Source organism: Brachyhypopomus gauderio, chromosome 8 (assembly GCF_052324685.1).
Source record: "Brachyhypopomus gauderio isolate BG-103 chromosome 8, BGAUD_0.2, whole genome shotgun sequence".
In the NCBI taxonomy this organism is placed as follows: domain Eukaryota; kingdom Metazoa; phylum Chordata; class Actinopteri; order Gymnotiformes; family Hypopomidae; genus Brachyhypopomus; species Brachyhypopomus gauderio.
This window is the reverse complement of record NC_135218.1, coordinates 4842296-4867977: the sequence shown is the minus strand read 5'-3', so window position 1 is coordinate 4867977 and position 25682 is coordinate 4842296. Positions and strand designations below refer to the sequence as shown.

General features: G+C 47.0%; 1 protein-coding gene across 5 annotated transcripts in view; it reads right to left on the bottom strand.

The window, feature by feature from the left end:
• Positions 1-25682, bottom strand: part of nav1b (neuron navigator 1b) — a 59056-nt gene that overhangs the window by 17057 nt on the left and 16317 nt on the right. For all 5 annotated transcript variants that reach the window (XM_077013909.1, XM_077013910.1, XM_077013911.1 and 2 more), the window contains 8 exons: positions 25076-25178; positions 22405-22770; positions 7146-7284; positions 4988-5294; positions 1692-2439; positions 685-1086; positions 329-370; positions 83-237 (listed from right to left, as the gene is read on the bottom strand). In XM_077013909.1, coding sequence (XP_076870024.1) covers positions 83-237; positions 329-370; positions 685-1086; positions 1692-2439; positions 4988-5294; positions 7146-7284; positions 22405-22770; positions 25076-25178 — 2262 coding nt within the window. The remainder of the gene's footprint in view (positions 1-82; positions 238-328; positions 371-684; positions 1087-1691; positions 2440-4987; positions 5295-7145; positions 7285-22404; positions 22771-25075; positions 25179-25682) is intronic.

Sequence of the window (25682 nt, the reverse complement as noted above, 5' to 3'; positions counted from 1 at the left end):
GAGTTTCCCTGCATGTAAAACCTTCGCAGAGAGACGCTTGCTGTAGCTTGAAGGGTGTTTTTGTTGGTGCTGTGGCACTCACCCACGTTGGTGGGCGGTGATTTGCCAGGGAAACACTGGGCCAAGTGAGTGGGGGAGGGGAGCTGGGGTGGACTCTCCGACTCAGTCAAGCTCACGATCGTGTGGGAGTGGCGTCGCTCCTTGGCTTCTGCCTCCGATTGGCCGCTGCCATAGCGACTGCGGGAACACAGAGCAAATGGGACGTAAGTAAAGTCAAGCGGTAGTAACGGTCGGCACTGGCTGGGATGAGTAGACAAAGCGAGAGTACCTCAGTCCTTGCTTGGGTAAGGTGTTCCTATCAGTTTGTAAACTAGCAGAGGTAGAGAGTAGGACAAATTAATTCCTCATCCCACAGTTTTGACATTATATTTACATAATCCATCTGATTATTGGTGGTAATTGTCTTCTAAATCCAAGTCATACATATGGGCAGTACTCAGTGGCTATGTTACACTTGGGACAGCAGAGGGCAGTAATAACAAGCAGGAACTCTGCCTTCCTCTCTTGAATAAAATTTTTGAAAATAAAGGGTAGATATGACTGTAAACCCTCAGTAAAATTGGTAAATTTTCCAAAATTCAAAACATTTACTGCAATCAATACCGCACGGACATCTCGACCCACCCGTCACTCAAGGTGATTGACGTCCTGCTCCCGCCCCCCCAGGTGCCCGTGGTCCTGCCCTCCTCCCGGTCTCTCAGGTCCACGCTGGGCGGCAGGCTCATGTGCAGAGACAGGGACTCCATGCTGCGGTGGGCGCCCGACATCTTGGGGTAGAGCAGAGGCGAGCTGCTCAGCGAGAGGGCCTGACCCGAGAAACAACCCGGGGAGTCGATGTGGAGGACCGGGGCGGGGCTCGGGGTCAGGCGGGGCGTCATGTGCGATCCCGCCAGGTCCTGCAGTTTGGAGTAGGGCGGGATCTTGGGGGGGAGGTCCTCGATGGTCACGCAGGAGTCCAGGCTGTTGGAGTTCATCTTGTCCAGGTGAGCCAGGCTCGGAGGGTGGGCCAGAGACTTGACCAACATTCTGTTCGGGGTACAAATGAGAAGAGTTTATGTAATAGTGTAATGAGAAAAGCTGATACAGCCATTACACAAGACTTTAGTGGAACCACCCTAACCCAGTTGTAAGTGAAGATTTGAACTATTGAAATATGCCTACTGTAAAAATCTAATACTTTGTGTTCCAAAGTGTTCCTTTGAGTCAGCAAATCCAAAAATAAACCAGCGTATGATGAGAATTGTTTGAATATATGCCCGTGCTTGTTCAAAAACAAAGAGGACAACAACTGACGACAGCAGCTACGAGCCCTTCATAAAGCCACAGATAACATGCACCCAGACACCTCACTACAGAGCCACTTTAATATGTCAAACGTCTCATTTTCCCCCCACTGTTCAAGTGATCGTTGTTTTGATACATGCCGCTACTAAATAGGAAAATATACCTTTCAATGTGTATTTATTTCATTAAAAGACCCGTTTCCCGGATCAAACAGAATTATTTGGAATGTATAGAGAATTAACATATGGATACGAATTCGCTGTATTGTATTGGAATTTAGTATCTGAATCTAGTCAGAAATGAGTCTGTGTGTGTGTATTTGTGTGTGTATTGAGGTCAGGCCCTACCTCGGCGTGGTGGTTGGAGGGCTCAGTTCTGGGTATTTACTGGTGCTGGTTCTCCGCACCCTTTGGATCTTCTCCACGGCCTCTCCGCAGCTCTCGCTCACCACGTCGCCCTTCAGAGAGCCGCACTCCAGATCCGCTTTCGCCTTGGCCCGCTCCTTCTCCTTCTCGCGGTCCGTTTGGTTGACGGGCCCCGTGCTGCTGGGCCGGCCCGGCGCCTTCAGTCCGCCTCCGTCCTTCCCCCTGGTGGACGCCGACGTCGGCAGGGTGGACACGGGCTTGAGGGCGAGGAGGCCAGCGTCCATGGCGCCGCTGACGGGCCGCGAGGCGACCCGGCCCGTCAGGCTCATGGCGCTGGACTTGGCCGGGCGGGGCAGGCTGCGGTACTGGATGCTACCGCGTGCGTTGGGCGCGAGGAAGCCGTTCTCCCCGCCGCTGCCGTCCAGACTGTTCTTCCGGCTTCCGCCGCCACCGGCCCCCGGTTTGGAAGGGATGCCCGAGGCTTTGGGGGTTTTGCCCACCGTGGCGGATCCGCTGGAGATGGCGGTTCCTCCGGAGGTGACCACGGTGGCGGTGCCTGTGGCCGTGGGCTTTTTGTAGCCGAAGCTGCCGGCGGTGGGCTTAACCAGGCCCGAGGGGGGCTTGCGGTGTTCCGCGCTCTCCCGGCCCGCGTCGGAGCGTGAACGCTGCAGCCCGGACGTCTTCAGGGACAACTTCTGCTTATCCATGACTTTAGTGTCTCCTTTGGGTGCTGCCAAGGACAGAGCAAAGATCACAACACGGCCACAGGCTGCAACAGTGCAAACCTGCAGGTTTTAAGGACAACGAACAGTGGAACTTCTCCCTGTTCTTTGAGACACTGGTTTTAATTTTGAGCATCACCCGAAAGCTCAAAGGACCATTTCGGCAGTAAAGCATGATTTCATTATGAAAACAAAACCCAGTTAAGACCCCACTACTGACAAACACAACCACACCCTCCTCCACCCATCTCCAGTTAGCTCATGCGAGAGTTTGACATCTGTGCGTTGAACCAGGATCTCAACCTTCTGACACCACCGTCTCTGATTGCACGCGGCCGGGCTCATAAAACGAACCCCTGGAGGCATGACATCATTCAAAGGCGCCACTTGAAGGTAGATCCACACGATTCGGTTTCCTCACTCATATCTGGATCCATATAATCTGACATAACGGCATATAGGAGGAGAAACCAAGCAAGCACACAGCCATCTGTGTTTACTCAAGATGGAGTGCGACTGGTTCCAGTTTGAGCCATGATGGCGTGACTTATAGGCGTTTGCGACAAGGCAGGGAAAGATGGCGACTGATCAGTCGAACAAGTCGCACGACGGCGCTGAACACGTCTTGTGGCCACTGCTTTTTATGCCCTGCCTAAGGGCGAGACTGCTGACCTCGGATCAGCCGACTTCAAATCGATGGAAATATCTACATTAAGTCCACTGCTGATCATGGAGCAATTCACATTTTACTGTCCATTTATATTTATGTTTGAAAAATACATTCTGCTTTAGGTAATAACAGCCGTTGCTGCTTTAACATAAAAGAAATGGGCGCATTAAGGTTTCATAAGAATCTTGGGAGCTTTACGAGTGACTCAAACAGCTGCCTTGAAGGAGTCACATGCTATTACTGGTGCTGAGGCCCAGAGAGACCGACCCAGTGTATGCGCCATCAAGCCCTCACCGCCTCCCTTTACCCAGCAGGCCTGCCGGGGTTTGACAGCTATGTGCGAAGCGTGTGGTCACGTTACGTTTGGAGGAATTCAAGAGGCAAGCCTAGAGCAGAAATCCAGAAGCTGAGGAGTCGTCCCACGCGTTCAATAACAACCCTCATTTAATATCCGAAATGGACCCGGGGAACTCTGCGATATCTACTTCAAGATGCCTTTGAAAACAGATCGGTAGTGTCTTTTACCTTCATTGATTTGTTAATGAAGCTACATTAAATACATTAAAATGTTCCCCCAGAACAATTAAACAAATCAAAAATTAATGTTGCACAGCTTCTTAATAGTGAGAAGGTCTCGGGCAGGGAATGGTATGACTGCAAAACCAATCATATCACAAGAATCCCTACAACAACATTGGTGGACCTTCATTAGTTCATTAGGGTTTCCTTAAAAAGCATTCCTGTCAGGACTTTAGTCATTACCTAAAGATGAACTTTACGTTAGACTAGGTGCAATCTGAACAAAAAGGAGGCCATAACGCTTGGATGTGTCGAACCTCAGAGTCTGATGCCTATAATCTCGCCATCACTGAAAAGCTACGCATTTTCAAATGCCCTGTCGGCTGTAATGCATTCCTGTATTCCCACAGACAGGAGATGTTCGTTCTTGTTTTCCGTGACTGTCACAATGCCCTGCAGGAACGTTCTGGAAAGTGACCCAGCAGGGTGTCACCAAATGTGAGATCCCTCCATCAGGGCAAGTTGCAGATGACATCCTGCTGGAAGCGGGGGGGGGGGGGGGGGGGGGGGGGGGGGGGCTTGTCCACGAGCCACCAGGCAGTGAGGAGCACTCGTCCTCTGACATTTAAATGCCAACCTCACCCACGGATGTGGCAGAGAGGGGCTACAGAAATATCACAAGCATCTCCTCTTCTACAGGTAAAAAAAAGCAGCTCAAGAAACGCTCCCTCGATCTCGCGATATCGCATCGCTATCTGCTGATCTCCTGTGATATCACTGTTCTCTCTGCTGAAGTGACAGCCCCACCACCACCACCACCGGTGTTCAACATTACATCTGGTCTTCATTTCCGAGAGAGAGAGCACACGACAGGGGTCGCTCGCAAACCGAGCCGACGTCATCAGCGCCACCCCTCGCCCCTGCCGATCCCGTGATCTCTACTTGTAATGCCACGCCATCAGCGCTCAATCCTTTCGAGCAGGCCCGTGGTTTTTGAGGACAAAAAGAACTTTGTGCTTCGGACATGGGTGTTGGCATAGAGATATGCAGAGAAACCACAGAGAAGTGGTGGTGTTGTGTGTATGGTTCGCTGGTGCTCATATCTACCACCGAGCTTGCAGCTCAAGTCCTCCCCTTCCTCTAAGACCTCCTGCAAGGCCTGGGGCAAGGACTCTGATACTGGGCTGAAGTGTGTGTGTGTGTGTGTGTGTGTGTGTGTGTGTGTGTGTGTAAGTTTCAGAGGTCTTTGTCTTGCATGGCAGAGTATGTATGTGTGTGTGTTTCTATGTTCACAGAGGTCGTATCTCCTAGTTTGAAGGCCTTTTCTTAAGTGAGTGTGTGTATCTCGTGGTGCATGTCCATCTCACCTGCCAGTTTCAACACACTCTGGGACGTGTGTGTGATCGGAGACGTGACGCCAACCGGAGGATTTCGGCCCTTTTTGAAGCCGCCTGGTTGGCCGAGACACTGCGGCTTCTTCAGCTCTCCCCGGACGGCCTTGTCCTGGACAGCGCCCTCTGCTGGCCTGCTCTTGCGGTACTTGCTGGAGGACTCCGTCTTCAGGCTGCCCGTGTCATAGGCCCCACTGTCGGACTTCCGCATGGCTTTGCTGTCCTCGCTGTACCAAGCGAATCCGCTTTCCACCAAGGAACGCTTCTCTGCATCCGTCCGCAGCTGACATGGCACACACACAGACACAAACAAATTTGTAATATAGGCAAAACAACTGCGTAACATTTTGGCACTACTCAGCATTGAAACCTCATGTACAAGATTTCTGAAGTTTCTCCCTGTATTACCCGGTCTCAGGACTTCAACAAACAAAACAAATAAAATGCATAAAACAGACACATACACACCCACCCACATGTTCCGGATATTTGTTTTGAATGCTATGCATGCCTTGTCTATCTTGAGAGCATTCCCATATCTGTCGCTGTTATCAACAGCCTGATCTGAGTGTCTGTATGGCCAGAGCAGGCGAAAAAAATAAATAAAAAAATAGGACAGTGGGGTGAGATTGATTTCAGTCTTAAGAAAGCATAACATTAAACACACTCCAAAGAAAACCGAACCCTCTCCGAGGACTTCATCTTCTCTCGCTCTGCTCATGACATCAAGACCGTCGGAGTCAGAGACGTGCTCTGGATTTGGGACTCGGGTCGTGTTTTGACGCATTCCTACAGACGCAGCAGATATGAGCTCGCGTGGACGGATTTCGCTCACCCACAAGCCTCCACAGCAAACCGCTCTAGTCCTAAAGTACGCCACCAATGACGGTCTGGAAAATACCACTGCGTGGTTAAGGGGACTTTATTGTTTAGCCATGTGCCAGTTGCGGCATAGAAATAATGAAACATGGCAAGATATTAGGTTTTTGTTAGAAGCAAGCATAGTCTATGTATGATGGAATGGAACAACACTGAAGGTTCCACTCCTGGAAGATACATTCATATTCACGGTCACTTGGCAGAAAGGTATTTAAGTAATGTGTTGAGTGGACTAGGTGATGGCTATGATCGCTACTCCACAAGTCATCTTCCTCCATGAAAAAGCAAACCACAGATGTGACAAACCTCTCGAGAGTCTAATGATCGTGGTCCTTCGGCAATAAAATAACCCTTATATTCTCTCTGAGGATAAACTGACTCGTGATTAACGTTTAGTGCATTGCTAGAAACCTCTGATTCTAGTATTTGGGAAATCTAGACGAACAGGACTTCACGTGGCTTAATACCGAACATCACATGGTATAATAAAACGTAAACAGCAACGTGGAGAACTGGCTTCCTCGCTGATAAGACCATAAAAGCACAGATGGCACATTTAACATGGTACATCCACGAGATCTCATATCTCAGCCATGATGCAATAAAGCCACATTGCCATAGCAACACAGCAAGCCTATTAACATGGGTTTATTTCTCCTTATGCCCGCTGAGCCCGAACTGCCACTTGTCGCTTAATTACAAGTGTCACAGAACAAAGGCTTCAGCATGGGACGCTTAACAACCGTCTCCGACTGACAAAAGACGTGCGCAGGGTGATTTGGCTGGTCCTCGTTCATGCTGAAGAACTCTGAGTCAAGTTCTTGTGTGGGGTGAGTTTAATGGATGCAAAGTACACACATACACTAGCCTACAATACAAAAGACACATTACATCATTAACTGTATATCGATATACATATGATTAACAAAAATCCTAGGGAAATAAATGCCAATTTGCTACAAAATAAACATTTTATGACATCTAATATAATAAATTAACCTTCATTTCCAATTCCGTATACTGGTGATCAAGAATAAATGTAAATAAGACAAAACCATTTTTTTGTATTTCATCCGCACCCCTTCCCAAAAGCTCACAGCCATCCTTAAATGTTGTATCATGTCACTGTTTAGTTTAGCACTGATCTACAAGCAGCCTCCCCTGCTTTTACCATGATAATTACAACAGTAGGAGAAGTGCCAAACTGGTTCAGGATCAGTGGTGGATGACGGCTGCCAGCGCGTGCGGGCCTTACCATGATGGAGGAGTTACGTCTGGAGCCCACGGGCGTGGTGGGGAGGGAGTTGAGGGAGGAGCTAGCGTTCAGCTCCTCTGAGCTCAGATTATCAGAGCCGTCACTCAAACCACTGCTGATGGAACTACTCTCATCCCACCTGCAGAGAGAGAGAGAGAGAGAGAGAGAGAGAGAGAGAGAGAGAAAATATAGCATACAATTATTAAGTATGAAATAGCACCAAACGGCTGCCGTCTATGAGGCAAATGAAGCAGTTCCAAAAATATCCATTAGCACACTGGCTAAATCCGGTTCATTCTCCATTACCCACGTTAGCAAGAAGCAGAGGGGAGCCCTCTGTGAGAACCTTAAAGACTCAGCCGCCATCACCACGTGAGCGGAGTGACTGACGTTGCCGGCGTGCTGCCCGAACTCTATCTGCCAATGCCGAGAGCCGAGCCGCTCCCGGGGCCCTGCGGGTCAGAACCCGGCCGTTGGAGGAGAACACCTTTCCGGGACGCGACGGTAGCGCATAAACGAACACGCAGTAGGTGACCTCCATGACTCAGGGGGGGGGTGAGAGTCACTGGGTGTAGGAGGACGGGCTACTTTGTGCTTCGGGCCTGGCCCTCAGCCCGTGGGTTGTCCATCTGTTTTGAAAGAGGACAGCCTGTCTGTCGCTAATCAGACTGGCAGGATTTACCTACTGCTCTGTGTGAGAGCGGCATGGAGCCCACATCGTCATACCCGGGTCATATACGGGCCACACACACACACACACACCTATGCGCACACGTGAGCATCCGTGTGCACTTATTAAAACTTGGGGTTTGGAGTGGCTGGAGCACGTGGTGTTGACAGCTGTCTGCAGAGAGGCAGCGGGGCACAGATGGGGAAAGTGTGTGTAGGCACAGCCCAGTATGTTACTGCACACACACACACACACATGCAACTGAATGCATATGAATGAATAGTCTAAATAAAGACTAACTAGGATAACACATACAGCGACAGTGAATATAGGTCAAGCCAGTTCCTCAGCAAGACTTCATCGAACTCCTCCGTCCTCTTCAGCTTAAAATGGCCTGAAAGGGACGTCGGTCATGTGGCCCACATCACAGCTGCTATGTGGAACACCTTCGCTGTGAATGAGCCCGGGCCTTTCTTTGAACAGCCAATCAGAAGTTTTTTCACGACTAATTAATCAGAGCGGGATGAGGCACGGGGAATGACCGAACTGAACGGAACACGTCGGGGCGGCAAAGCTTCGCGATTCAGTCGTCACTCATTACTGAATTGCTCGATCCGTCACTGTAACGATTGTGAGCCACAAAGACGTTACCAGCGGCGACCGTAGGAGTTGGCCCCGGGGGCCCCGGCTTCCCACAGGCCCGCACATTATTCCACACCGCCTTGTTTTCGCCGATTTACTGGGCAGGCCAATCGGGACGTGCGCGTTTAGCGGCAGGTACCGTCTTAGCACGGCCTGCTTCCTCATAAAAGCGCTCAGGAGCGGTCTGCATTTGTGCGGTCTCTGCCCCCCCCCCCCCCCCCCCCCCCCCCCCACCCCCCCCCCCACCCCACCCCACCAATCACCTCTTTAAATTGTTCTCTTTTGTACTTGGCATTTGTAAGCAGCAATCAGCAATCTGCTGGGATGCTGCAACCCCCCCTCACTCACTCTCTCCTGCAGAGTCTAAATTACCCAGTGGTTACATGCTCAGTGCAGTCTTCACCAGTGGAAAAAGGGGGGGGGGGGGGGGCAGCCTGAACCCCTGAGAGCCGCTGGCAGCTCTGTGTTAAGGGCCGGCGGGCGAGAGGCGGACGGCTCCGGCCTCCCTTTCCGGCGAAGGTCTAAGCCTGCGCCCCGTGGGGAACGCATGGGTGGCACTCTGGACATACTCTGGAAACAAAGCGTCAGCTAGTTTTCAGGCCTCGGACCACAGGCGCTGTTATCAAGCGCTGTTGAAAGACGAAGATCACTATAAGAGTTGTAAGCATGGACAGCAGTTCTATAGATCAATGAACAAAGTTTCATGTATTCTAATGTTTGTCAACTGAAGAACACATGCTTCTCTCCAAGTACTTTTCACCAGAGTCTTTTTAAAACTTAAAAAAAAAACAGATCATAACAGAAGAGCCAAATATATGCCTAATATAGACCATAATCCATACATTTATGCTTAAGCCATAAAACAGAACAAGTGTATAGTTGCAGAAAAACCACAAGCCTGCACAAAAGCCTAGGACTCAAAGTTCTAGTCCAACTCTGCATGTCTTTTCAAAGTATATAGACTGGAGAAATGCGGAGCACTGGGTAAAACCGTAGAAGCTCCGACAGCGGTATGGTGGGACAGGACGAGACAGGACAGCGGTTCGAGCTCCGTGTGGAGTTCGGGACCCTCTGGGGACTCTCTCCGTCTCCAGCAGGGTTGTGAGGAGTAGTGGTAGGTCTTGGCTTTTCTCCACACTCTGTGACGGTCCCATAAATATCACTTAGTCATTTTATAGCTGCAAAAGACTGTGATGCATTCCAAGCGTTTGCAGCGAGGCCGGCGGGCCCCCAGACATGGGTGTGTAGGAACACTGAGGAGACAGAGAGGGACAACACAGCACTGGTTGCTTAGGTGTGTCCCTGGGTGGGGGAGGGGCCATTTTTCCTGCCGAGCTGGGACATGATTAGCGTGCTTTCAGGCTTTTACTAGCTGGATAGAGTTTCAGATCAACTTGGAACAAGAATAAGTTAAGAGTTAAGTGATTTGGAGTGTCGGCGTTTTAGGAATGCAATAAACCCAAAGGTCAGGGTTAATGTTAACAAATGAAAAGGTAAATAGACATAGGCTATAGTGTACTTAAAAACCACAAGGGAGAATAGTATTTCTCGGTAAAATCTGGGCATCTTAACTGCCGAACCGGGAGCCCTCAGTCCAGTCAGCGTGGACAGAAGAAAAGAACTTCAGTTGCTAAACTAGGTGTCCTGTTTATGCAGAGTTTACCTCCCAATACAAAACAAAGCTGTGATGGCTATCTGGTGCTAAAGTGGGGTCATTTTTTATGGGTGATTCAAACTGTCTGCTTTCAGCTTCTAGACAAGTGAGTGAGAATGAGTCAGGGAGAGAGAGAGAGAGAAAGGGAGAGGGAAAAAGAGAAATAAAGTGAAAGTGACTGACAGAGGAAAAGCAAGAGAGCTAGTCAGGCGTAATTGACCATATACTTGAAAACAGGGTCAAAATTAAGAGAGTGCTTTTGTTGGACAGGATCCAAGCTGGCTGGCTAATTACTGCTCTAGTTCTTTCATTAAAAAATGAGAAGTATGGTTACTGGAAGGGCAGTTTGGGTTTGAAATATTGGGCAGAGTAAGTAAGTAAGTAATCGTTAGGGGACACAGTACTCCTACTGAGCACTGCTCCCAGGCCAAAAGCATCAGGGCTTTTAGTGACAACTCCCACTTTTCATCCTTCAGGCCAACTGTGATCGAGTTTACACCCTCCTCGGGCAAACAGGCTGCGCCGAGCTTTAAAGAAAAGGCGCAACTTTTTAAGTTAATGTTTTGCCTTAACACAAACAAAGTTCTGCTGGTTTATCGAGTGATCAAGTCAAACAAGAACCAGAGCCGCCTGCCTGTCAAATAAATCATCCAGCCTCCTCCTTAAATAGGAGGAATCCCTCTCCTTGAGATTCCGAGCTGCCCAATTAGCAATGCTCGATTTCATCCTCTGGTTGACCTTGGAGATCTTGAACATGGACTTGTCTAGCTGGTGTCCTCCTTTCTGCTTTACCTCAAGCTAATCGAGGCCACTTCTCTCTTCTTTGAAGCCAGCTGAAGCCGAGGCTGTAAAATAAGGAGGCTAAGCCGTTGAAACAAGTAGCAATGCCCTAAAACGCGAAAAGCCACAATGATTAGTGCAGTTGTGTTGTAGAGTTTTATGACTAGCGCCTGGAACCAGACCTAGGCTAACGTGAAGATCAAAGGGAGGCTTTAAACTGCAGGAGGTTGACAAAATAAAGCAAACACCAAATGAAAAGGAGTTCATATTTAGAAGAAACTAAACCTCAATTTAAAAACAATATACACATGTATTTTATAAATTTTAACTGCAACCAGCTTCTATTATAAAGGAAATTACAAAGACACTTTGATTTGTGGGTTAAAAAGCAATATGAGCTAATGGGTCAGTCACAGAGTAGGAGGGTCAAGAGAAACTTCAAAATCATGACACCATATTTTGTACTGGCAGAAATAGCCTCAGGAAAATGAATGTTCTTGTAAACTACAACTCTCTAATGGGCAGAACCCTAATCAGATACTTAAACATTGAAACTACATAAAAATGAACACTGGTGTCATTTTAACTACAGATCCCATTTCAATATGTTTCAAAGTGCTGGTAAAGAGAGGGTTTGGAAACTTGTTTAGGTTTTTCTTCACCAGAATAAAAAAAAATCTCTGGCACAATAGATACTAATCAAAAGCCTCAGGCACAAACCTGGTCATACCCCACACTGCTCTCTCCTGAACGTTCAACCTGATTGTGTCTGTTATTCTTGTACAATTGTCCACCATCAGATACATGGCTACATTCAAAACAGAACTGAAACTGTCTGAAGACAAAAGGCCCACTCTTTATCAATACATTCACATATTTCCTCTTGCTATAAATTTTTTTCGCCATGCAGACCGTTGACATTTCCATAACGACTTTGGTGTATTCATGGCCAGTTCACACTGCAGCCTGAACTTGTTTCAACATGAGACACAAAGGAGGCACACAGTCACATCTCTCCGTGAAAGTGCAACACACGCACTAATTTAAGGATTTAAGGATAACACGAACAGTATTGCTTTCCTATTTAAAAACTCAACCACTGTAAGAACTAAAAGAAAAAAAGAAGTGTAGTCTGCAATTCAAACAGAACTTCGCTACGTGATTAAATATACTAGGTAAAACTTTTGTGAAAGCAGTTCAATCTTTTTTTTTTGCTTAATGCGCAAAGAAAACGCATCTATGAAAGGATTTCTTTAATCCGGTCTTGTTGGATTCGTGTACTCACACCAAATGAAAGGTCCTGTTGGCACGCGGCGCTGTCGCGAGCGGCCGGACTCCACCGTGCACGGAGCGCGCGCTCATCTTGACGTTTCAACCTTCTTTTGTTGTCACGCGACAAAGCGCGAGGTCATCTTCTCTGTATTCCGTCGGTTGGAGTTTAACGCTCGACTCAAGCCGCATTCATTCAAACTGCCGGACCCGGAGGAGTATCCACCCTCTTTCGTGTGTGTGTGTGTGTGTGTGTGTGTGTGTGTGTACGGGCGACACCCCCTGAACGTGTCAACCACCCTGAGCTCCCTTTACCCTAATTGTACCCAGATGTATCACACCGCTTAACCAAGACGTATTAAGCACATTAACAGAATTACAAGTGTCTGATAAATACTCCCACTGTGAAACAGTTTGAATTATAGATAATTATACATTTTTTCCAAATACGGAAGTAATATTCAGTTTAAGTCTAACGTTTCTGAAAAGATAAACAAAAAAAATTGACATTTAGAATATATATTCTGATTAAATTACACTACGAAAACGATTACACCAAATCCCTGATAGTATCATTTTCTGTACAAATCTGATCAGTACCTCCTGATGCCAAAGACAAAGGCTTTCCTCGTGCCAAATGGGACCTTGCTCAAAATCATGCTGAGGTGAACAGAAGGGACAGATATATTTTTAACATTAAAGCCAAAGTCCTTTCAACCTAGATATTAGTAACCTACATAACCACTTTGAGTTGAGCAAGTCAGCATTAAGCATCACAAATACTATCCATTCTGTCCCTAAACAGATGAGACCCATACTGGTAAACCAATGTTCCAAAGTTATTAGTTACTTAGATTAGAGACCCAATGTCACATAGTTTTCTGACTAGTGGATTAAAAAATTTACCTTTTCATTTTGCATTGAGGAACTAGTACCCGAACAAGCACTGACCCTGTCTCGCATCTCGACCGAATATCAAAACCAGATTACCCAGTAGTATGGATGTGTCTTTAATCACCTAAAAACACTCCACATTTTCATTCACCCACACTCTAATTCTGATTATCACACCAAACATTTAGCCTGTGACATAAATGGAGACACGTAATGGTTTTTCCAGACGATGGCTCATGCCACACGTAGCCTAACACGGCGGCCCCTTCCACACATTCATCACTGCGCATCTTTGAAGTAGAGTTTCCTCCATGCGTACGTCAGAGCAGCGGGGAGACCTGGGAAGGGTGTTGCGCTGACTGGACTCAATGAGCTCCAGATGAAAGCCAGGGGAGCAGAGTAACATACATGCACGCACACACACACACACACACACACACACACACACACACACACACACACACACACACACACACACACACACACACACACACACACACACACACACACACACACACACACACACACGACTATTGAATTCAGTGCTTTCTTTGTTGGACTGTGGAGTGAAGCTGACCCAAATCCTGGAGCACTGTGTAACTCATGACTATTGAAGGCATTGAGATTAGGTTCAGACTGCCTCTGTCTCTCTTTGTCACGGTGCCATCACACTGGCCCGTTCCACAAACACACACTCTGTGTGTGGCCATGAATTATTCCTCAGTCACTAGGCTGCAGTGGCCCTCACTATGATGCAACACTGTCCACAGACACAGTTACATGCATCTATCCACGCCCAGAACCACACAAACTGTTACTTTCAACCTCGCAAGCATCAACAATATACTGCAAGTAAACACTTTATGGTAAACAAGGGTAAACACATCTACCAAGGTAACATCTTATGTTTCCAGTTGAGCGATGCAAACAACAACCTATAGGAATAAACAGAGCAAAAACAATGTGCGTACACATCTGCACACATGAACTGTTTATCTATTTTGTTTGGAGCTCATAAACACACATGCACATCTGTCTGCAGTGCCTCATAAAATCACCATAACAACAGAGTCAGTGATGATGACCAAGAAGTGTTCATCCAGGTCAGTGGTGTCCTACTCCAGTCCTGGAGATCTTTCGCCATGCAGAGGTCAGTTCCAACACACCTGCTTTTGATATTCAGATGCTTTGTTGTACGGCTGATCTCTAGGGCTGGAGTGGGTCACCTCTGAACTAAACTGAGGACTCCATCACTATGGGCTAATGCTGCAATGTAAGCTAACACTGTACTGTGGGTTAAAATGGCAATATGAGATAACACTGTACTGGAACTAAGACTGTACTGTGGGTTAAAATGGCACTGTGAGATAACACTGTACTGTGGACTAAGACTGTACTGTGGGTTAAAATGGCACTGTGAGATAACACTGTACTGTGGACTAAGACTGTACTGTGGGTTAAAATGGCACTGTGAGATAACACTGTACTGTGGACTAAGACTGTACTGTGGGTTAAAATGGCACTGTGAGATAACACTGTACTGTGGACTAAGACTGTACTGTGGGTTAAAATGGCACTGTGAGATAACACTGTACTGTGGACTAAGACTGTACTGTGGGTTAAAATTGCACTGTGAGATAACACTGTACTGTGGACTAAGACTGTACTGTGGGTTAAAATGGCACTGTGAGATAACACTGTACTGTGGACTAAGACTGTACTGTGGGTTAAAATGGCACTGTGAGATAACACTGTACTGTGGACTAAGACTGTACTGTGGGTTAAAATTGCACTGTGAGATAACACTGTACTGTGGACTAAGACTGTACTGTGGGTTAAAATGGCACTGTGAGCTAACACTGTACTGTGGACTAAGACTACTGTAAGCTAACACTGGACTGTGGGCTAAAATGGCACTGTGAGATAAATGCACTGTGGGCTAATGCTGCACTGTGGGCTAACACTGCACTGTGGGATAATGGTGCACTGTGGCATAATGGTGCACTGTGGCATAATGGTGCACTGTGGGCTAATGGTGCACTGTGGGCTAATGGTGCACTGTGGGATAATGGTGCATTGTGGGATAATGCTGTTCTGTGGTTTAACACTGATAAGCTGTTATATCATAAATCCATAAAAGCATTCAAACATCAGTCATCTTCAGGGCCTCATCAGCCAAAATACAGGAACTTTGAGTATAACAAAGTATAACAAACAAAGATAACCGGTTTACATATCATTTAGACAATGTTAATGTTAGGAGTAGACTACGATTATATCTACTGACAGAACAGTATCCGCCAGTGCTGTCTCTTTTCTAGCCCTACATCAGTTATTCTGCTCTGACTGAACGGCAGTAGAAAGCTTGTTATTCTGCTCCCTTATCAGCTCTGCTTATCTCAGCTGCTAGCGAGAAACAACATGGCTGCCGCACACCATATGTTTCTCTCAGAGCTGTTCCTGAAAAAAAACTGACGTGCAAATGGCAGAAGAACGGGGAAATGCCCCCGAAGAGAAGTACCTTTTTTAAATCATAAATCTGAACCTAACACTAACCCTTATCCTTACCTTGACCATAACCTAACTTTTTATTTAAAAAAAAAATTAATTATTCAAACAGAGATTTAAAACTAATCCTAAACCCAACCTAAACATAATACTAGACACAAAACTATAACCAGGGCTCTTAAAAAACTAAGGTAACTTATAGCGAACGTAGAAACAGGACATGCATCATGCTTCATTACTTACAGCTGTAACACTTATATATAGAAAGCTCACATATCAGAACCAAAACATTCATTTTGCGTGTGTTTAATTTCAGGAAAGGCAGACGTCATGACATCACTGAAGGATCTTAATAGATTTCTAAATCTGTAGTGTGTCCAAAAGCTGACACACAATCTTTACTAATAACCACTGTATTTGCATTGTGGAAGTAATATTTTGCTCTTGGGTGTGACCTCCTACGGTGGATGCCTTTCATTTGAGTCATGTGCTCTTGGGTGGCCTGGCCTTGAAAGGTTAGAGCCAGCAGACCTCTGCAATTCACAAAAGCAATTGCAAGGTACAAAACCAGCATCTGTTTTGTACCTTGTATAACCAGGGGCTTTGTGTTGAGTTTGCGACAACATAACCTACTAATTTGGTCGTTTGACTAATATTTTACGTTTTTGGAAGCGAAACCAAGAGTATCTGCGGCCCCAGGGCCGACGTGTGGTAATGCACACTCGCGGTTCGGTCCGCTAACTCCGGCCACTGGCTTGGAAAATGGCGCTTGTGTCAGGCTGCGTTAGAGCACAGAAGGCCCTGCAACAGCCTGCGGTCTCGCTGGGCCCGGGGCAGCCTGCGGTCTCCCGTCGCTCCCTCTGAAGTAGGCGGAGCTGCCGTGGGCACAGCTGACTCCACTGCCACGAGAAGGGGAAATATCGGATATAAAACGTGGCAGATTTGATCGGTTGGATCACCTTTTGTTTATTCATCTGGTTGTGTGAACAGATGTTTTGTTGCAGTATCTGTGGGCTTTACGAGATGGTGTGCCTGTGTTTCGTGAGCCAGACCCTTTGGTGGAGAGTGTCCTGTCGAGGCACATGTTCCAACACCACTCCGATGATTACGCCCAGGCAACCCCACCACCTGGACACCACTGGACGTCTCCCGCTAATGCTCCATATCCAGGTCCAATTTCCTCCCCAGATGTTTTTGTACTGTTTGTGTGTGTTTGTGTGTGTGTGTGTCCAGCTGATGTCCACATGGTTTGATAGGTGTATGGTGTATTCATGCTTCACAGTGTGTATGACAGAAGTGAAAATTCCAATAAAAATTCCTTTTACAATTTTGTACTGTTCTCTCTCTCTCCATTATATCACCAAAATACAAGAGTAAAAGGTGAAAGGAGAGACTAAAGGAGAGACTAAAGGAGAGACTAAGGGAGAGACTAAGGGAGAGACTAAGGGAGAGACTAAAGGAGAGACTAAAGGAGAGACTAAAGGAGAGACTAAGGGAGAGACTAAAGGAGAGACTAAAGGAGAGACTAAGGGAGAGACTAAAGGAGAGACTAAAGGAGAGACTAAAGGAGAGACTAAGGGAGAGACTAAGGGAGAGACTAAAGGAGAGACTAAAGGAGAGACTAAGGGAGAGACTAAAGGAGAGACTAAAGGAGAGACTAAGGGAGAGACTAAAGGAGAGACTAAGGGAGAGACTAAAGGAGAGACTAAGGGAGAGACTAAAGGAGAGACTAAAGGAGAGACTAAGGGAGAGACTAAAGGAGAGACTAAAGGAGAGACTAAGGGAGAGACTAAAGGAGAGACTAAAGGAGAGACTAAAGGAGAGACTAAAGGAGAGACAGGAAATGAATGGGACACATTCTGCATAAAAGCCATTTGACTTCACTGCTTATGGTGGTTTTTGAGTGTACTGTATATTGATATGCAGACATGTTCCATCTTCTTCAGGATTCCAGTCACACTCGCATTAACACACTGACACACACACACACACACACACACACACACACACACACACACACACACACACACACACACACACACCGCTTTTGATCAGGGCAGACTGAAGATGGGGGTTACTATGGTTGCTATGGCAACTTGTCCCAATCCATGTGCCGCATACTCTGAGACATGATGCAGCAGCAGAGAGAGAGAGGGAGGGAAAGAGATGGAAAGAGAGATAGAGAGAGAGGGATAGAGAGGGAGAGAGAGAGAGGGAAAGAGAGAGGGATAGAGAGGGAGAGACAGAGAGGGAGAGAGAGAGAGAGAGAAAGAGATGGAGAGAGAGAGGGAAAGAGAGAGGGATAGAGAGGGAGAGAGAGAGAAGGAAAGAGAGAGGGAGAGGAAGAGAGAAAAAGACAGAAGGAGAGAGAGGAAGAGCTTGAGAGAGAGAGGTAGGGAGAGAGAAGAAGAGAGGAAGAGATAGAGAAGGAAGGAGAGAGAAAGAGAAAAAGGAAGAGAAAGAGGTGGAGAGAGAGGAGAGATAGAGAGGTAAAAAGAAGGAGAGGAAGAGAGAAGGTGAGACAAGAAAAGAGACAGAGGAGAGAGATAAGAGAGAGAGAAAGACTCAGAGGGAGGGGTAGGAAGAGAGAGGGAAAGAAAGGCAGAGAGGAAAAGAGCGAGTAAAAGATAGACTATGAGAGAGACTAAACACGAGAGCAGGAGAGAGAGAAAAAGAAAGGATGAAAAAGGGGCATGAGAGAGAGAGAGAAAGCAAGAGAGGAAGTGACAGACTTTGGGTGTGGGATCCTTTTTTCCATCCACCATTAACTATTTATCCCTCTGCATTCACACTCTTCTACCTATTCAACCAATTATACTTCTTCACACTCAAGGATATTGCACCAGCTGATAAAGCTAGCCACCCTTACAGACAGTTATAAAGTCTTTGTTTGTTTAGTTTTGGTTTTATCAGTCTAATTCGTCTGGATTAGCAGCAACCGGTCTTTGCTAGCCAGAGTGCTAATCACTGCAGCGATAAGCAGAGGGGCTTCTGGGTAGGCTGTCACTGTTGCATACACTGTTCTCTGCATTACAACAATCCATCCATCAGACACAGGACGAGAAGAAGAAGCCAAACAGATCTGCCTCGTTCTCCGTGTGTAGGAGAACGGAGGACAGAAGACAGCTGCAAGCAGACACAGTGCTCTGTTGTCCTTTAGCGTCCAAATGTCTTAACCTCATCTGACAGCACAACTCACACGAATGTTTGTATGGGGTCTGGACTGTGAGCGATGCTGAGTAGTGCATGTTCGTTTCGTTTGCGCTGACTCTTGCAAATGAAAAATGTTTACAGAGTGTTTAAGTGTGCTGCAGGAGACAGGGGAGATGTGACTTCTGAATGTCTTTATAACTGCAACAAAGAGGGACAAGTGGGAGACAAGATACAATGTCAAGTTGGAGGTCAAAACAACCCACAAGAGGTCAGGGAACAAAGGTCACCGTATAAAGCCATAGGCCCCTAAGCCGATGGTTAAATTGACTCATCCATTCAAGTGAGAATCAGTGCAGGTTTTCAGTGCAGGACAGAATTTAACAAGGCCAAGTTCAAGTGCAAACAGATTTCACAATGTCACTTGTTACTGCTCATTAGGGCAGATATATATTTACTGAAACTGTTAACTGTTTTCAGCAAGCCGTTTTGGTTCATGGAAGCTATTAACAAACAATTGTTCATTGTCAACCTGATATTCATGTATGAGAAGCACACATGCAGACCAGGGGGCAAAGAGGAAACATTTAAGACCAGCTTTAGCAAAGGAACAATGGATTCAACTGAAATTTTTAATTAACTCTGGGTGCAGTTCTGCGTTACCACACACTGAACCAGTCCACTGGCTAGAATGTGAATCCACCGATGCTTCGATAATTCTGTCCAGACTATAACTAAAAGATGTGTTGGGAAGCTGTACTATTTAAGAAAAAGGCCTTAATTCATATCTGACTTAATTACAGCAACAGTAGCGGGTGACAAGCCCCCTAACTAATCAACCTCTTTGCTCCCGTAAATATAAAGGCATGAAGCATGGCCTCAGAAATACAGTGAGCAAATGATATCAACAACCGGAGGACGTTAGAACAAGCGCCTTGACTAATAGCAGCTTTCAACTACTGCACATAATGACAGATAAACAAGAATCACAATTCTCTGCATTTTGTTTACATTACCTACAGTGTCTACAGTTAAGCTCAATCAGTCTCTGCTGGAGTTCATTTCACATGCATAGTTTCACTTCTCATTATTCTAAATGAACGCAGATCTAAATAGAGGAAGACAACATTAACTGTGGCCAGTACTAAAGCAAGAATCTTTTTTTTACATGTTTATGTCCTCTGTCAACTGAGGAACTTTATGGCAGATTGCTGTATTAGGGTCGGTTTACTCAGAAAACAATTCCACACAGGCCGCTGGCAGTGAGCAGTGTTAACTACACTGAGAGAGGAAGTGTGCATGGGTGTGTTGTGTACACAGACCTCCACATTACACTGTTAGCTTGGGACAGCACCCAGCGCTGGTCACGACCTGTCGTGGGACATCACCCCTCGGTCCACCTCCAAATCTCACTGTCTCCAAACTCGTGCAAAAGAGGCGCAGAGCTCAGCGGCGCGCCGTGGCCGTGTGGAGAAGCTTCTGCCTTCACTGCCAGCTTCTCTGCAGGGTGTCGTTCCGGTTCTCTCTAAAAACTCGGACACCAAGCGCAAAAAGCCGCCATAACGCCTCCGCGAGGCTCAGGAGAAAATTTAATTGCTCTCCCTGCTCATAAAACACTAGAGCTGGGAGGCCGTATTAGGAGACGCTACTGCGCTACTTGAGAAGCAATAGCCCAGAAACAGAGGGAGATCGATCCGGGCCCGGCAGGGATGTCGCCGACCACCCTCGCGCCCGCCTCCCGTTTCCTCCCCGTCTCATTGCCATGGTTACTGCACAGGATTCACATCTCCTAAGTTTGCCCCCCCCCCCCCCCCCCCCACCAGACATACCACACTGACCACGACACATCCAGCTACGTGGATACGCTCAGACTGTCATCGCCTGGTGATAAAGGGGGAGGGGAGCAGATGCCGGTGTTAATGTCAGTGTGAACACTGATGGGTGGACTGGTGAACAGTAATGGGGGCTGAGTAAGGGGGTGATGGAGAGAGAGAGAGAGAGAGAGAGAGAGATGCTTGGCCCACCTGTGCAGGAGACACACAGCAGGTGGCTCAGAGGTGCTAATGGTCACTATGACAACCCTGCCCGAGGTTCACCAGGGGGGCCACGCCGGGTCGGCTGTCCATGCAAATGTATCAACAGGCTAACGGGAAAAAAAGTCACACATCACACTGCTGGCTACGAGGAACTAACTGGACGCTAACCGCTACGTGAATAACACGAGCTAAGAATGGCTGCTGGTCACCGCGGTTGATCTCGGCTCTCGGTTTCTGCTGGGAGGGTTTGTGGGGAATGAGGAAGCGGGTTTGATCAACCGAGTTTAAAGTGAGACATGGGTGGGTGTGATCAGCCAGTGCCAAATCTGTAATATTAGACACAGAGTGGGTGTGACTCTCTTCACTTCTTTCTGCTATTTCGTCTGTGTCATCACACTACCTGTTTCTCTTTCTCCGTCTCTTTGGGCGGGTCTGATGCCCCGTTGTCATGCAGCTTTCTCTAAATCCCACTGCAAGAAGCCATCTAATAAAACCCCTTTACATCCCACCAGAGAACTGGCCTGAATTCCCAGTTAAAGTGAGAGAACAAGACAGAGGGGCAGAAAGAGAGCAGGAGAGATACAGAGAAAGTGTGTGTGTGTGTGTGTGTGTGTGTGTGTGTGTGTGTGTGTGTGTGTGTGTGTGTGTGTGTGTGTGTGCGCGCGTGTGTGTGTGTGTGTGTGTGAGAGAGAGAGAGAGAGAGGGAGGGAGAGAAATATTAGACATCCTTCATGCAAGAGCTACAGTCTGCAGAAAGACGGTGACAGGTCAAATTGTTTTCTGAAGATGGAGACAAAACCAGTTCAGAAAGGGATGTAGTGACGACACTAGCAGCAAACCTGCATGGCCTGTGGGGGTGGTGTGGGGTGATGGTGGTGGGGTGGGGGCGAGGGTGGGGGGGGGGGGGGGGGGGGGACTACGGCAGAGCCTCCTACACGTGTCCTGCTCCCTGCTACGCCTCTCTCTGCTAATCTCCGCTCCTGTAGCCGCAGTGAGGACAGCTCAATGTCAGCCTTTCAGCTTCCAAATACGCAGCCGAAACACAGTGCCTCCAGCCACCAGATGGTGGTGCAAACCAAACATACAAAAACCAACGTTTCCTCCCCTCACAAAGGCAAATCCGTATATTCACTTGCTTCTACAGTAGTTCAGTCTTCACGCGAGCACTGAAAATACAGAATAATTATCCATCTCGGCTCCTTTAAAAATGTAGAGAACCTGTCATTATGACTTTGGTGAAACCAAAATGTGCTGAAGTTGTGGGTGTACTGCACACTGTACCCAGGGCCTGTGGTCCACGTCATCTCAGCAGGCCCCTCTGGTAATAAGGTTGATTAACATGCTTCCTCTGATGCACTACACTTTGATTCCTGTTTAATCTAGTGTTCTTCCATTCAGATCAAAGCACCTTGACGGGGTTTCTGGTCTTCTGTCTCCTCTTGGCCCAGTCCGCCCTCCACCTCCAGACACCTCCGTGTTTTTCAGAGGTGTCGTTTCCTTGATGTCAAACAGCTTCCTTTCGCTTCTACCGTTTCGAATTCAACGTGGGGTGTAAGTCTAAACATGGAAACGACACTCCGCGCACGTAAACATTCGTTGCCTCACACACGGAGAAAAAAAAAACCCAAGCGCTGAGTTTTAGAACCGAAGCCTTACCCGTTAGCCAAGTTGTCGTCGTCGTCGTCGTCGTCATTCAGACTTTTGCTCAGCAGGTCCGAGTCGCTCAGGTAGCCGGACTTTGAGTCGCTGTCCCCCACGTCCAGGCCTTCGATGAGGTCGGCGCGGGGGGTGTGGCCGAGACGGCCGGAGCAGCGGGCAGGCATGGTGTGGGAAGCGTACTGGGACAAAGCCCTGGGGCCGAGCGAGTAGCCGCCGCCAGTGGAGGAGGGGGCGTCACCTGCCTGCAGGCGTGGGCTGGCCTGTCCATGCCGCCACGACAGAGGGGACGAGCGTCCGGAGAGGCTGGAGACACTACGGCCGGTAGGGTCATCGCTGTCGTAGCACACGCTGCCGTCCAGACAACTGAGAGGGTGAGAGGGGGGGGGGGGGATGACAAACGTAAGCCCTGTGGACTCCAGTAAACTCCTGAACACATCACCCAGGCCTCACGGTTTGTTTTGTGCTGTATACGTACTTCTCTAATACGGAAATCTTTTTTTAACGGGTGCAACTGCTACTGAGAGTGTCACTCTAAGGAATGTCATTCAAAAAGAAATGTCATGAAACTACTTAACATACAGTATCTTCACTTATCTTTCATAAATATTGCTCTCTGGCACAATGAGAATAGAGGCAGTAACACAACTGTGCCCCCAGAATCATAAGGAAAGTGTGTGTGTGTGTGTGTGTGTGTGTGTGTGTGTGTGTGTGTGTGTGTGTGTGTGTGTGATGTAGACCAGACTTTGGTAAAGAAGTAGGCCAGTCTATGGTGGAGCTTTTCCACTGAGGGTGGAGATTGCATAACCATATGTATTAGTGACAATAAAAATACAACATCAATCAGTCAGTCTGGAGAAAGACATGAATTTCTCACATGGCTTGACAAATGAATCATAAAGACAAAGTAACTTCTCTGAGTACATCTATAACTTGAAAACACTTTTTATACCATAACAAAAGCAGGTAATTCATCTGCTCCCAGGGTCCTAGGTTCCCCAGATTTATATAGCATATTTTAAAAACATCCTCAGCAATGTATGAATGTATGTGCTTAGAATGACTTGAGCTGTTGTGGAAACTCAGAAAAGGGGGTTTCTGTTTCTCCAGCACTGCCATATATGCTAGGGCTAGGGTTAGGGTTGCTACTATTGCTGAAACATGACCACCCCCCACCCCCCAAACACACACACAGATTTCTCGTTTGTTGTTAAAATAATACTAAAATATGACATCACAGAACACCCCCACTTTTGAAAACGCTTGGTACACCCCTGTGCAGGACCATTGTTATTATTACAATGACTCTAGTTCGGTGAAATTAGGGATTTGGTGAAAGAACTAGCAGAACTAGAAATGTGGGTTTTTGGTCAGGCCTACAGTCTTTACTAGCAAGAAGCAGCAACAAGATAGATTGACTGTTCCAAAAAACAATGTTGTATAATTTGACTGATAGCCTGCTAATGAGATAAGCAAGCCACAAATAATTTTTCAAGATCAAGATGGCTAACGCGCAGAAACACAGTCTATATTATATAATGATTCCAAGTAGGATACAGTGCATTAACAACACGTGGCTTTTTGACCAAACTGAAAGAAAACACTAGGGATAGTGAGTGCTGTCAGAAATGAATGAAAGCGAGTATTAGTGAAGTTCTGTGACCCAAACATGTAACTCAGACAGTTAACATAAAAACTGGCTGTTGGCTCCAGACAGTGTAGGGGCTAGAGAGGTGCTTGTGAACTGGATTTTGGGACAAATGCTACAGCTGACTGACAGGGGTGACGAGGGCTATAGAGGCCCACAGGGAAATATGGAGCCTCGGGTCTCTGAAGCTTTGAGCGTTCTCTGAAGAGCAGCACAGAGGGATCTGCTGAAGAGATCAGAGGAATGGAGATAATGCTCCACCAAGCACGTGCAGCAGAGACCAGAAGATGAGGAAGAGGCAAGAGGCCATCACGGTACACCAGAGAACCCATAAGTGGAACTGAGATCTTCTGTTTTCACTCTCACTACCCCTCTCTCTCTCTCTCTCTCTCTCTCTCTCTCTCTCTCTCTCTCTCTCTCCCTCTCCCTATCTTCCTTCTCTCTTGTTCCAAACTTCTTTTAAAAATGTTTTAGTAGACTTATCTTTCAAGCCATATCTGTGGTTCATAAGTCTCACAGACAGGACAGCGGATCCGCAGACCTGGTGCAGATGCACAGCTGTGCAGTTACTGCATATTTGTGGGTTTAGTGGGGCAGTTTGCATTTCAATGCCGATGAACGCTGTACAGCGTAAATGAAGCGTTTGTGTGTTTGTAAAGAATTGAAGCCAGGTGTTTGGACAGCTGAAGTGGCCAGTTTCCCAAAAAGCCATGGCAGGGGAACAGGGCGCTAAAGCAGCTTGTTTGTGTACAGTATATCTTTGTGTGTGTGTGTGTGTGTGTGTGTGTGTGTGTTTGTGTGTGTGTGTGTGTGTGTGTGTGTGTGTCTCCACGTATGCCTCTGTGTCTCAAAGAGAATGTCTTTGTTTTGTAAATGTCCAAGAAGGTTTCCAAAAAAGTTTTGGCCGCAGATTTAAAACTCATTTAGAATGAATTATTTGAACTATAAATGGCTGATTTCATGCACTCTTGAGCATGTGTGTGTGTGTGTGTGTGTGTGTGTGTGTGCATACAGATGGCTTACCCATGGCTGAGTTGGGTCCCTCGCAGGCTTGACATGGTGTCCTCCAGATTTTGCCGGAGATCCAGTACATTCTGAACGGTGCGTTTCCTCTGAGACTCTGGATCTGCCGATGACAACTAGAGTTCAGTCACCACTCACCTGTGACTACAGCTCACCTGTGACTACAGCTCACCAGAAACACCAAATGACTGTTGTTATTCATGTCATTCAAGTATCCATAGTGATTCGATTAGATATGAAAGCTGCTTGCATTACAGGGGACCACAAAGTAATATAGCTGGCAAATTTTGTGGTATGATCTGTATACAAACCTGCACTGCAAGATTTGAATGACCACACACACACACACACACACACACACACACACACACACACACACACACACACACACACACACACACACACAAACACACAAACACACACACCCTTATGACTAAGGGTGCATGCCATTCATCTCTGTATTGGTTAATGCTAAAAGTACTCATTGGGCACCCTGCAAAACATTTGTTTGCCGCATTCACAAATGTTCTAACAATCAGAATTTTCTCTTAGGCACAACCAAAATTTTCAGTTTTTTTGCTCCAGACCTGACATAGTCAGGTATAGC